At 37.5% G+C, this 12391-nt stretch overlaps 1 protein-coding gene across 1 annotated transcript in view; it reads right to left on the bottom strand.

The window, feature by feature from the left end:
• Positions 1-12391, bottom strand: part of ATG10 (autophagy related 10) — a 406998-nt gene that overhangs the window by 388262 nt on the left and 6345 nt on the right. The window contains exon 2 of the mRNA XM_053701464.1: positions 7126-7250. Coding sequence (XP_053557439.1) covers positions 7126-7250 — 125 coding nt within the window. The remainder of the gene's footprint in view (positions 1-7125; positions 7251-12391) is intronic.

Raw genomic sequence — 12391 nt, 5'->3', positions numbered from 1 at the left:
AGAACTTAGGTGAAAATTGAAATGAGGACAGCAAAAAAAACACCTTATCCTGATGAAAAATCAGAACAAGGAGATTCACAAGAAAAAACAGATAATTCAAAAACTGTTCTAACTGAAGAGATGTCCAAAAAGAACAATACTTTCCATGAAAGTAATGAATGTCCAGAGCAAGCATATGCTCAAAATAGAAGAGCCTGAAAAACCTTCAGAACCCAATTAAGACTCCAAGGAGGAGAAATTGGCTTAATTACAGGTTTGATACCAATCAAAACCTGAAAAAAATGATGAATATCAGGCAGTAACACTGCCTTATCCTGATGAAAAATCAGAAAAGGATATTCACAACAAAGAGCAGATAACTCAAAAGCTCTTCTAGTAGAAGAAATAACCAAAAGGAACAATACTTTTCCAAGAAAGTAATTTAATGTTCAGAAAATGCATAGTTTCAAACGGAGGAGCCTGTAAAGCCCTCAGCACCAAATTGAGACTCCAAAGAGGAGAGATTGAATTAATGACAGGCTTGATATGGACCAAAGCCTGTACAACACAATGAATATCAGGATGATTAGCAATCTTTCTGTGAAAAAAGAACAGAAAGAGTAGAGATTTGTCCTAACAAAGAACTGAAGACAAAACCTTACCCAAACCAACCTGAAAAAATAATAAAATTCTATGAATTTTAAAAGAATACCAAGAAAAGTAGGTCCTCCAGACTTAATATAAATCTTTCTAGAGACAGATTTATGAGCCTGAAACATAGTATTAATCAATGAGTCAGAACCTCTATGACTAAAAACCAAGCGTTCAATCTCCATCCCTTCAAATTTAATGATTTGAGATCCTGATGGAAAAAATGACCTTGAGAAAGAAAAGGTATGGTTTAAACGGAGGTGTCCAACGTTGGCAACTGGCCATCCGAATGAGATTCGTATACCAAAACCTGAGAGGCCATGCTGGAGCTACCAGCATAACAAACAAATACTCCATAAGAATTTAGGAAGAAGAACTAGAGGCGGAAAGTTAATTCCAAAGAAATGTCAATGCATACACTACTTCTGCCTGAAGATTCACGGACCTTAATAGGCCCCTGGGAAGTTCTCTATTCAGATGAGATGAAAAACATATCTGGGTAAGAGAGACCATTCTCCCGGAAGAAAAGCTTGATTAACAAAGATAATCCGCTTCCCAAATATCTATACCTGGGATAAAAACCACAGAATTTAGATAGGAGCTGGATTTAGCCCAAGCTAATATCCGAGACACTTCTGTCACAACCTAAGGACTGATAGTCCTACTCTGATGATTGACATACACCATAGTAGTGATATTGTATGAAAAACATTAAACGTCTCTTCTTCAAAAAGAAACAAACTGAAAAAACTCTGAGAAAGCACGGAGTTCTAAAATATCAAATGGTAATCTCGCCTCCTGAGATTTCCAAACCCTTTGTGCTGACAGAGATCCTCAGACAGCCTCCCAACCAAAAAGACTTGCATCTGTAGAGCTCATGGTCCAGGTTGAAAGAAACAAAGAGACATGTAGAACTAAATGATGGTGATCTTAACCACCAAATCAAGAGAGATAAATATTAGGATTCGAAGATTTAAAATGCGAAATCCTAGAATCCCTGCACCATAATTCAGCATAAAAGACTGAAAAGGTTCTTTCTATTGAAAATGAGCAAAGGGAATTAAATCCAATGCTGTAGGCATAAGACCTAAAACTTCTATGCATATATAGCAACTGAAAGAAATAATAGAGACTAAAGGTACCGACAAACGGAACACAATAAAAATTGTCCCTTGTCTGATAGAGACAAAGACAGAGACACAAATATCTGGAAACCTAAAAAAGGTGACCCTTATGTGAGGAATCAAGAGCTTTTGAAAAAAAGATCCTCTAACTATGTCCTGAAGAGCAAGTGAATCATATGAGATTCCGCATCCTCAGAAAATAATCTGAATGAAAATTGAAAAAAGAAAATATGCATTTATTGTATCTAATGAAAACAAATAATGCTATCACTGACCAAAAGGCAGAATAGTTTGAATAAAACTCCAAAAACCTAGTTCCCAAAAATGGAACTGGAAGAAATACCCCAGAAGATTCCAGGTCTGAGCAGCGCTTGAACCCCATGGGCGCCCAGCCATGCTTCAACAGTACCCAAAATATATAGGACCGAAACACACTTAAAGAAAGTGTTAGCCTTACTGGAATAAAATCAAAGAAATTTGGACCGAATAGAACCAAATAAATTTCAAAAAAGTCTTAACCTGCCCCTTGCCAGCCAAGCTGGAATACGGCACGTACATCGCAATATTAGGGAGCTGATTTTGAACTGAAAAATTTCCAATTATAAACATGTTACTTGGGAAAGAATTCAGGAATTCGTTCCTTAATAAGAACAACCAAACTAGTATAAGCTTAAAGTTTTAGTCTTAGAACTCAATCTTGAAGCCCAGAGTAACAGTTAAGAATTGAATCCAATTATAAAACAAATAATTGATTATCTTAGAACAAAAGAAATATGGATTTTATAAAAATCACAAAATTCTTCTAGCTAAAATAGCTAAAGACATAGATTAACCCTCATTTGCGAAAATATTCAATAAAATGAAGACAATTGTAAAATCCAAATAAATCACAGGACCAAGAAAAGTACCTGAAACTAAATAATTTTCCATAAATAAGATACAACCATCTAAAGGAAAATAAATACTATTTTGCTATAGAAACAATAGCATAATTAGTAGGAGTAGAGATAGCCTCCAAAAAATTGGAGAACCCTCCAAATTGAATTTAACTGCTGGCAAAGAATATAGTTTAAAGCCTTTGAAGAAGGAATAAAAGAAAATTATCAGCCTATTCCATTCCCTAGTATGGGGAATTGGAAAGAAAACCTCTGTAAACACAGAAGAATAAATAGGCAGAAATAGTGTCAGCTAGTCTTAAAGAACTAGTTACCTTAATATCCAAAATAATCAACACGTTTTCAACAAAGAACAAATGTACTTTAATAAAAAAAATAATAAAAAAGTAGATTTGTTAGTGTCAGTATCTGATGAAGTAAATTCTGAAAGAGAAAAAACATCATCAGAGAAGGATAAATCAGTATGTTGTTGGTCATTTGAAACTTCAATAATTAAAAAAGAAGTGAAAAAGACCTAAAATTTTTTATTAGAAGGCACGAAGTCAGAGAAAGCCTTTAAAATAGAATCAGAAAAATATTTCTAAATATTTCTTGTACATAAGATGTAAGAATGGCAATATATAAAGCACAAATACTAATGGATTCTGCATGTAAAAGTATATCATAAAAACTTATTACAAACCATAGCTAAAGATAAACATTTATAACATTTAAAATAAATGAACTTAGCTTTGGTAGAACTGAAACTCAGTTAAGCGTTTTTCCAGAAGTGGCTTCTGATTCAGGGTCAATCTGAGACATCTTGCAATATGTAATAGAAAAAAACAACATATAAAGCAAAATTGATCAAATTCCTTAAATGACAGTTTCAGGAATGGGAAAAAATGCCAATGAACAAGCTTCTAGCAACCAGAAGCAATAAACAATGAGACTTAAATATTGTGGAGACAACAATGACGCTCGAATCTCTTAGCGCCAAAAAAGCCGCCTACATTATTTGGCGCCTAAATGCTTTCAAAAAAATGACGCAACTTCCGGCGACACGTATGACGCCGGAAATGACAAGAAAATTTTTGCGCCAAGAAAGTCCGCGCCAAGAATGACGCAATAAAATAAAGCACTTTCAGCCCCCGCGAGCCTAACAGCCCACAGGAAAAAAGTCAAATTTTAAGGTAAGAAAAAATTGAATTATTCATATGCATTAACCCAAATATGAAACTGACTGTCTGAAATAAGGAACGTTGAACATCCTGAATCAAGGCAAATAAATGTTTAAACACAAATATTTAGAACTTTATATAAAAGTGCCCAACCATAGCTTAGAGTGTCACAAAATAAGACTTACTTACCCCCGGACACTCCTCTACATGTAGTAGAAAGCCAAACCAGTACTGAAACGAGAATCAGTAGAGGAAATGGTATATATAAGAGTATATCGTCGATCTGAAAAGGGAGGTAAGAGATGAATCTCTATGACCGATAACAGAGAACCTATGAAATAGACCCCGTAGAAGGAGATCATTGAATTCAAATAGGCAATACTCTCTTCACATCCCTCTGACATTCACTGCACACTGAGAGGAAAACCGGGCTCCAGCCTGCTGTGAAGCGCATATCAACGTAGAATCTAGCACAAACTTACTTCACCACCTCCATGGGAGGCAAAGTTTGTAAAACTGAATTGTGGGTGTGGTGAGGGGTGTATTTATAGGCATTTTAAGGTTTGGGAAACTTTGCCCCTCCTGGTAGGAATGTATATCCCATACGTCACTAGCTCATGGACTCTTGCTAATTACATGAAAGAAATAGCAAAGCACATACCTTACTCTTTATACCCCATCACCAAACACCTATGCTGTGAAATCGGAAGCACACCGGCATCCTGGCTGCACCGCTGCACAGACCCGGCCTGTTGCCATGGTTACCGGACATGGCATGTCTAAAAAACCATCCAGGAACTAATCGTAAATTGGAGATCCCACATAGAGGAACCTGCACCACTACATTTATTGTGTACTGTCCGTGTGGGTTATTCTATATCGGAAAAACGGTGGATGACCTCCGGACGTGTATGGCCAATCACCGTACTTCAATTAGAGCTGCCATACAAAATCATGGGTCAGAACAGCCTGTGTCTTATCATTTTGGGCTGAGTGGCCATACAGTCTCTAATTTGATGTATGTGATCACATCACCCCTCTAGATAGAGGGGGGGATACAGGTAAAATGCTATTGCAGTGCAAGTCAAGGTGGATATTTAACCTGGGGACCCTGGTGCCCAGGGGTCTGAATACACATCTTGACTGGCACTGCTTTCTCTAAATTAATATTCTCAAGTTGTAATGTAATAGATTATACTGTTCAATTATCGGCCTTATTTAGGAGATGCCATTTATCTATTCGTATATCCTAATGGAGTAATATTAAAGCCTTTTCCTGGATTTTAGTTTATTTGCCCCCTGCTGCCCATAGCATTACATAGTAGCTCTATTGTTAGCCTTTTTGATATCCTCTTATCTATTATGCTAAATGTTGGTGCAAATTATAGGGTAAATAGTCATAACTGAATAGGATGTTTTGTTGTACACACTAGTTGCCCTTATGAAATATAAAATGTAACTCATTGTGCTTGTTAGTACTCTTCTGAGATGTTTATTTCAGCTGACATTTTTCTGGTAATGTATTGTTAAGTGATATATGTTTACCTATTATGTTGAAGTGATATATTGAAGTAGATTACATATTGTAAGTCATACTGTTATGCACCATGTCTCATAATAATGTCCGGGTTTCTTTTACTCTGTTTTTTGGACATGCCGCGCCTGGCAACCATGGCAACAGGCTGGGCCTGCGCAGTGGTGCGGTCAGGACGCCAGGGTACTTCCGGTTTCACGGCATAGGTGTTTGGTGATGAGGTATAAAGAGTAAGGTATGTGCGTCACTATTTTAAATGGTCTACAGACTGGGATAACCTCCTTGAAACGTCACTGCTATGTTTAAATAAATTGAAACGTTATTTTTATATATAACCATGTTTGCATATGTTATCATCAGAGATTATACAATAGTATATCTATTAATGTGTAATGCTTGAACAATGCAGACAAAGAAGATTATTGGATAAAAAATGGGCTAACTGAAATGTAATATTTTTACTTATCTTTAATCTGACAGGTAAACCTGGAACAATACTTTCTAAGCCTTTAACAGGAAATTATAGCTCAACTATTTAGAATATGCTTAGTGTTTTCAAGCACCCTGGTGGGAAATATGTTGATTAATCAAGATTATGAATAATCAAATGAAATTATACTCTTGACCCTAAACAGAGAGATTCAAATAATGTGTTTGTGTTCTGATTATCTTGAGAATTATATTTCTCTCAGAAAGTCATTGCAGAGGCCAAGCTAGCTCTTTATTTAACAGAATTGGCTCAACTGTGTCTACCAAGGCCTCTCCTCTATTAAGAGCATCTATAAAAGTTTTAATTATTATTATTAGTAGCAGCAGCTGTAATAGTACTATCTGGAGACTACTTTGAATTTATAAATTTTAGTCATACATATAATTTGAAACCTAACAAAAGCAGATTATGGCAGTGTACTAGACCTTTGGTACTATTGTAATCACCATAATTAGTATAAATTGTAGTCATTGTGATACCTACAACTTCACTTATTAGTAGACCACAATATCTTCTAAGTATATCAAAATAATAAATTATCTTTCAGCTGATGTCCATATCCTTTGTGTTTTCAAAACAAAAATATTCCCAAAGAACCAAATGGCATTCTTAACATATCATGGAAATTAAAATATATTTCTTTATCAGTATTTGGTTACATTTGGTCGTAGCTCAGTCAAAAGATCCTAGATGACAATGCTACCATTTTGTAATTAGTTTCGCAAACTTCAGATTGTTTTTATGTATTTGGTGAAGCTTATTATGAAAGCTGTCTTAAACTGTTACATTAACATCATTGACTTGATATCTAGCTGCTGCATATTTTGTTCCACAAACTGGCAGTTTCACCTCCAATATAATGTTTTTCCTATGGTGTAGATACTTATCATTAAGACACCAAGCAACTAAGAGTAAAGCAATACTTTATCTAACACCATATAATCGTACTACAACAATTTGGCAGCTAAGTAAAGTATTTCTTGTAATGGTCAGCAGTCAAAGGCAATATATACTTGTCTGTTAAGGAGTGACAATATGTTTGCCTTAGGTGTTGTCTTTGGCTGTAGATATTTCAAATATATGTTAAAAACTAACAAGAAAATCTAATGGTATTATACAATTCTCATAGAAAGCTAGTAGAGTAAGGACGTTTGTATCTCTTCAAGTGTGTGTGTATAGCCACAGAAAGAAACATAAAATAGAACACAATTTACAGACTAACATAAAAATATACTGAAAATGGATATGCTGAGTAGTCATAATTAACTGTATAAAAGGCTTGTTTTTCTACCTGCAGCTGTTTCCATTCCCAGCCATCTCCTATGCTTTCAGAGTGTTTCACAAATTCCATACAAAAGTACTTAAACCTCTGCTCTCCAAGAACAAGCTCCTCTTCAGTATCCAAACTGGAGCTACCTGTTCATCCAAGAAAGACAACATTTATTCCTTGCAAAAACACCAATTCTATATCAGTGGTTTTTAATATATTTTTTTAAATTGAGACACCGTTGGAATAAAATAATAGGATATCTATGTTCTGTGCATGTATATGTTTTCAGCACTCAAGTGACTCAATTAACCTTATGTACAGTGGGAAAAATGAACATATTGTCAGTTAATACCATGCATAATTTTTAATCATTTAACCCTAAAACCTATTTGTGGGTTACAATCAACTCAAACGCAAACTTGCGCAAGCAGGGGCTGTCAATCTCGGAGAAACCCAGGGAGATTGAAGATTGATTCTTAAAGGGACACTAAACCCACATTTTTTTTCTTTCATGATTCAGTCAGAGAATGCAATTTTAAGCAACTTTCTAATTTACTCCAATTATCAATTTTTCTTCATTCTCTTGCTATCTTTATTTAAAAAAGCAGGAATGTGATGCATAGGAGACAGCCCATTTTTAGTTGAGAACCTGGGTTATGCTTGCTTATTGGTGGGTAAATGTCAACCTCCAATAAGCAAGCGCTATCCATGGTGCTGAACCTAAAATGGGCTGGCAGCTAAGATTTACATTCCTGCTTTTAAAATAAAAGTAGCAAGAGAACAGAAAAAAATTGATAGGAGTAAATAAGAAAATTGCTTAAAATTTCATGCCCTATCTAAATCATGAAAGAAAAAAATTGGGTTCAGTGTCCCTTTAACTCTCGGCTGCAGGCTCTCCAAAGGCGCTTCTTAAATGGAGCCCTTAATGTGGTCAGATCACATATTTTTGGGAAAAGAGAAAAAAAAACACTTAAAAATGTTTGTTATACACATTGATTATAACAAGTTTAATATGAAAGACAAAAAAAAAAATCATTAAAAAGAAAACCAAGTAATTTAGATAAAGTAATATTGCAAAACAAGAAAAAATCCCAGACCGTCTCAAATCCTGCATAAAACTAAACTTTATTACTCACGGTTAAAAAATAACAAAGATCAAAAGCACTTTCTTGAGTGTCAAATAGATTTAGATTTTTTTTTATAGAAATGGTTATCTCCATGAACATAGATGTACCCACTATAGATTAAAAACATAATAATTAATGTATTGTTTGTATTAAAATGTTAATGAAAACATAAAACCCAAACATTTTTATTCATAATTTAGATAGAGCATACAATTTAAAAACAAAAAATTTCAATTTACTTCTGGCAACAAATTTGCTTCATTCTCATGGTATTCTTTGTTGAAGAGATACCTAGGTAGGTACGGTACATACGACTAGAGCACTAAATGGCAGGATAACATTCTTTCATAGGCTAGATATTTAATGATATTTTTTAGTTCATTGATTACAATCATTAATTGTTGGGCTCAATACATTTTGAATGGCTTGTATGGTATCACCCTATGTGATTTGTGTTTTTACTCTGACTGTCACCAGCTGAGATTTACATCAACCAATGACAAGGCGAAACCAGGCTCCAGCTACGGGACAACACTGCTGACATATCGAAGGGTGGATGTATATTCCTCTCCCCCTAAACAGAGCGTTACTCTTACCTCATATGATTGAGGTAGAATCTGGTAAGCTGATTTGACACACCTCTGAATAATAACCTGCACTTGGATGATGTTGAAAAGAAGGTGTAGTTTATATGTAATAGCACCACTTGGACAACTTCCATATCAACATAGAGACTGTATCTGTGCGCCTATGTTATGATTTTCTCTTGATTCTTGATCCATTTACAGGGTAAGGGGTACACTCTTATGACTCATCTTATTTTCATTGATAAGGAATTCTTTAGCCTTTAGCGTCTTATTAGGCGTTTTCTTATTATACATTTGCATTATTGTTATTATTATGTTATGTTTCTGTTAAATAGCACAGGCTAGAGGTAGTCTGTTTGTGTTACATATCTTTGTTTTTTATTTATATATATATATATATATATATATATATATATATATATATATATATATATATATATATATATATATATATATATATATGTTACAGGATTAACCAGGTAAACCTGACATTACACAATAGGCTGTAGGTAAAGCCAGATGTAATGTAATTGCCCAATCTACACTTTTTTTTTTCTGCCTCTGCCTGGGGGGTTTAACCCTTTTGTGTCAGGGCTAAAGTGCCTACATTGGAACAACTGTTCCGATGTAGACAAATTGAAACCACACAATCGCGAGATTTCAATTATTGGATCGCGTCTGGGGGGCGTCCCTACAACCCTAGGAACGCCCTCCAGACCACAATCAAATCCTGACAGCACAGAAGGCTTCAGGACAGCCGTTAGCTATGACGTTCTATTCCGTCATAATGGCTTTAAAGCCCAGTCTAATTATGACGGAATAGAATGGCATAACGGCTTTAAAAGGTTAAGTGAACCTTGGGGAATGATGTTTACAAGAGCAAAAAGCTTTGTTATCTTATATGTATGTATGTAGATAGATAGATAGATAGATAGATAGATGATAGATAGATAGATAGATAGATAGTGTTTGGTATAACCTATTTTAAAAAATATATTGAAAAAACATAAATTATGCTTACCTGATCATTTTCTTTTCTTCTGAAAGAGTCCACAGCTGCATTCATTACTTTTGGGAAATAAGAACCTGGCCACCAGGAGGAGGCAAAGACTCCCCAGCCAAAGGATTAAATACTCCTCCCTCTCCCCTCATCCCCCAGTCATTCAGCCGAGGAACAAGGACCAGTGGAAGAAATATCAGGTGAAAGGTGCCAGAAGAATAAATAAGGAAGCCCCACAAAAAAATTTTACGGATGGGGAGCTGTGGACTCTTTTGATCAGAAGAAAATGATCAGGTAGGCATAATTTACGTTTTTCTTCTTAAATGGAAAGAGTCCACAGCTACATTCTTTACTTTTGGGAAAACAATACCCAAGCTATAGAGGACACTGAATGCCAAGACGGGAGGGTACAATAGGAGGCCCACTCTGAGGGCACCAGGCCTGAACCCCTACCCAACAAAAAACCTTGTTTCGTCCGAAGCCAAGAAAAACCTTAAAAGGAAAGGCCCAAAGGACACTGACCCGCAACCAGTCCAGAAGCAAAGCTAGAGACCGCAAATTGGACTCAACTGAGCCAACCGTCCTCCAGGAGACACCATCGCCCAACAGTTGGTCCCCCACCACTCACCCCATACTAATGAAGGGGACACCAGCCTAAACTCCCAAAAGGACAAGGCAAAGAAGAACCAAAGGAAACCGAAAGGTCACCCAATCCATAAAAGGAAACCTCCAATAGCGAGCCCAGCTCAAAAAGACCCAAATGGGCCAAAACAGAGAAAAGGAGGCTACGTCTAGACCAAGTGGAACCCGGGATAAGACCGGGCATAGAGACAGAAAAAGTTGTCTCTCCAACATCCTGCAAGCACTGAAAGACAACTGAAGACAGAGTCCTCACAGCATCTGAACATAGAATACAAAAGTATCCAACCACAAAAAAATGTTTAACAGACCCAGACGAAAAACCCTGAGTCGAGTCCACATCAGGACAACACAGAGGATACTTGCTAAGAAGTAGAAGCAGCCAACAAGAAAAAAGACTGCAAAAGCAACCCCCAGACAGAGAGCACACTCTAGGCAACCTAAGCCGCCAGACCTATACACAGGTCTCCAAAAGGGGAATACAGAACCTCATTGAGGCCCCCCGAGAAAGAGAGGTTACACCCAGATCCCGAAGGAAATGTAATACCTCTGCCTGTAAACCTAGGGAGCTAATTGAAGGCTAAATCTATGTCTTAGCAGTCTGAGCTAACATGATAGTTCTCAACTATGCCCATCTAGATCCTGAAAATGACAACATCTCTCAGAACCCACACCCAGCCGTACCAACCCAGCATCAGCGGATCTGAAACAGGGGAACAGAAGAACCCCCGAAACCAGCTCAGGAACGAGCAGAAGAATGGCCACAGCCATCCCCACAGAGCACAGGTACAACCCGACTCCTAAAACAGATGACAAGGCCATAGACCCAAAGGATCTAGCAAAAAGGCCCAACAAAGTCTCACTTGGAACAAGCAAGACTCCAGATGGAACGTAACAACCCACAGTTCCAACCTCCTAAATCAGGAGAAGCCCCAAGAAAGGGACTACATCTCCATAAGAAGGAGAATAACCCCTTAAGTTAAGGGATGTAGCCGAAAGGGTAACATCTGTCCTCAAGGCACAAAGCCACTGGCTAAGGAGAAATCAATCCCCAACACAGATGTCTTTGAAAAAGGACCCCCCTAAAAGTAGCTTGCCAACACACATCCCCTGTGTAATGGATGCAGCAGAGACACTGCCAATCCATTTGCCTGCAGACCAGTGAATCCAAGGGTTACCCTAGGAAGCTGACCTAGGGAATGCAACCCTAAGGCACATCAAGCCCAATGAGTAATAAAAACCTGGCCAACCATGACCAGGCCAGGTAGATTGAGTAAAGGACATAGCCCAAGTTTCCACTACCGTGGTACCCCTAAACTAGCCCTTAGGCCTAAGATTCCAGTAACAACCTATAACTGGGTCCACAAGGAAAAACTCAGAGTGAAACCTCAGCAAACGGAAGCCTTCGGGGAAATAGGTCCGGGCACCCAATTGTTCAGTCAAACCATACCCGAGAACTGAACACCCCATCTGACAAAAAAAACAGACACAAGGGATATGGATGCAATATCCAGATCAATCCGGATAGCGAGAAGAACTCGTAAGTCCCAACCGAAGGAAGGAACCATCCCTTGCTAAAGTCCTACACTCCAAGGAGCAAGGCGAGAAAAGTCGTATTAAGACCCTAGAGCCCCTAGACTTCTCAAACAGCCTCAGGACAACAAAGCAAGGGATAACTCAAGGTCAAAATCTCTCGAGCAGGGCTAGTCTCCACATCACCTCCATACAAACAGATCAATACAGGGAGAAAAGGCGCAAAGCCTTCCCAGCTCCGGGGAACCCCGAGCTAAGCCCAATGTCCCCACAGGGATCAACCATCTTCCGGGAACCCAGATCCCTAAAAGGAGACCTAACTCACCCGGAGACCACGGAAGAAGACCAAAAAGGTCTTATAACTCAGCCACACAGTACACGGTCAGAGTGCAATAGCTACA

The sequence above is a fragment of the Bombina bombina genome, chromosome 2 (assembly GCF_027579735.1).
Source record: "Bombina bombina isolate aBomBom1 chromosome 2, aBomBom1.pri, whole genome shotgun sequence".
In the NCBI taxonomy this organism is placed as follows: Eukaryota; Metazoa; Chordata; class Amphibia; order Anura; family Bombinatoridae; genus Bombina; species Bombina bombina.
Note: the sequence above shows the minus strand (reverse complement) of the source record. Positions and strands in the feature narration are given on the sequence as shown.